The sequence below is a fragment of the Lepisma saccharinum genome, chromosome 2 (genome assembly GCF_977018435.1).
Source record: "Lepisma saccharinum chromosome 2, izLepSacc3.1, whole genome shotgun sequence".
Taxonomy (NCBI): Eukaryota; Metazoa; Arthropoda; class Insecta; order Zygentoma; family Lepismatidae; genus Lepisma; species Lepisma saccharinum.
Window position 1 is genome coordinate 125,437,528 of NC_139230.1, and position 1,736 is coordinate 125,439,263.

Below are 1,736 nucleotides of genomic sequence, written 5' to 3' on the forward strand. Positions count from 1 at the left end.
TGTTGTGGAATTTGCGAAATAAGTAGATGTGTTTCAAGATAGCATAAAAACAAAACAAAATACAGTAATTTTAGAGCATTTGCTAGGCTAAGTTTTGCAACAGAGACTTTCAAATATAGTGCTTGGTTGGAGAGGACCATGCCACCACAACTGCTTTAAAATTAGATATTTTGATCTGTAATTATCATCGCAGCTATGTACCTGGTATTGCATTTGAATGAAATCAGTCTGAACTTTATATATTTTCTCAGATCAATAGCTCTTCTGAGATGTTTCAGATTTGAGAGAAAAATCTAAGACTGAAAGCATGAGAGGTGATCGTCCTCCACCACCCCCCTTCCTTGAGGTCTGAAATCTTGATCATGCCTCGACCTTGCCACCTGAAACTAAACAATTACTCTCCTCTCAACATATATATATATACAGGGTGGTGCACGAAATGTCTTACCATTTGTTTTGTTTATTACACATTTATTTATTATTGAAACATTACAAAATTAATGCATAGTGAATTATCAGAGTATGGAAAGTTTGTTTAGTGCAGAATGTGTTCAATGTGTCCACCATTATGGTTCACAACCTCTTGCAAGCGAACCTTTACATTTGTCACAACCCTCCGGCACAAGTCCTCCGAAATTTCACAGCACAACTGCACAATAAAGGCCTTGAGTTGCACTACATCTGCAGGCTTTCTTGCGAAAACTTTATCTTTCAAGAAACCCCACAAAAAAAAGTCACAAGGATTAATATCCGGGCTATGCGGGGGCCACAATCTCCCACCTTCGTGACGTTCAGGAAAGCGATTAGACATTACACGCACATTAAACATCTCATACAGGAAATCAAGAACAATGTTTGCAGTATGTGGGCGGGCTCCATCTTGCATGAACCACTGAGTGTGTAAATGGAGACCTGTTGCCAAGAGCTGCAGAATAAATGAGTTCTCCAACATTTCCTTGTATCGTTCTTTGTTTACTGTGTCGTCAAAGAAAAACGGTCCAATGATTCCATGAGTTGAAATTGCTGCCCACACACTCACTTTTTCTCCATAATTCTCACGTTCATGCAGTTTGTGAGGCTGTTCACTTGCCCAGAATCGAACATTTTGCTTATTTACCACACCATTTAAATGAAAGTACGCCTCATCTGTAAACCAAGTGTTGTGCAGAACATGATCTTCTTCCAGTAACCACGAAGCAAACTGATGCCTTCGTTCCTTGTCCACTGCCCTTAGTTTCTGGACAACTGTCATTTTGTAAGGGAACAGGTGAAGATCAGAGTGGAGAATCCTTTGGATTGACCTACGAGATATTCGTAACTCAGCAGCCGCCCTTCTTGTTGATTTGCTTGGACTTCGTGCCAAAGCCACGCGAACTGCTTCAATGTTCTCAGGTGTTCGGACACTTGACGGGTGCCGTCGATTATTCTCCAACACAGAGCCAGTGGTTTCTAATAATTTGGCACAATCTGCGAATGGTCTGTTTACAGGGAGCCCATCTTGTACCAAAGTGTGCACGAAAATGCCTTTGTGTCACTACCAAACTCTTTGTTTCTGCAAAAAACATTACAACTTTCACCTTCTGTTCGACACTCAACCGGCCGTTATCCGCCATCTTGCAAACTGCTGTTTCGCAACAAAATAGAGTCCGATACTGACTTCTCCTGACATCTAACTGATTTTCCATGAACCAACTCACCCGCATACATGTTTTGAACATTCAATATATGATATTAAA

General features: G+C 40.7%; 1 protein-coding gene across 1 annotated transcript; it reads right to left on the reverse strand.

The window, feature by feature from the left end:
* Window positions 1–535: 535 nt before the first annotated feature.
* On the reverse strand, window positions 536–1,252 carry LOC145983629 (uncharacterized). The gene has a single exon (XM_083116693.1). It carries the CDS (start codon window positions 1,250–1,252, stop codon window positions 536–538), a length of 717 nt encoding a protein of 238 aa, XP_082972819.1.
* Between the last annotated feature and the right edge of the window lie 484 nt (window positions 1,253–1,736).

What these genes read in the sequence shown, in the direction of transcription:
- LOC145983629 (XM_083116693.1), bottom strand. Translation starts at nt 1,252, where the DNA reads ATGACAGTTGTCCAGAAACTAAGGGCAGTGGACAAGGAACGAAGGCAT.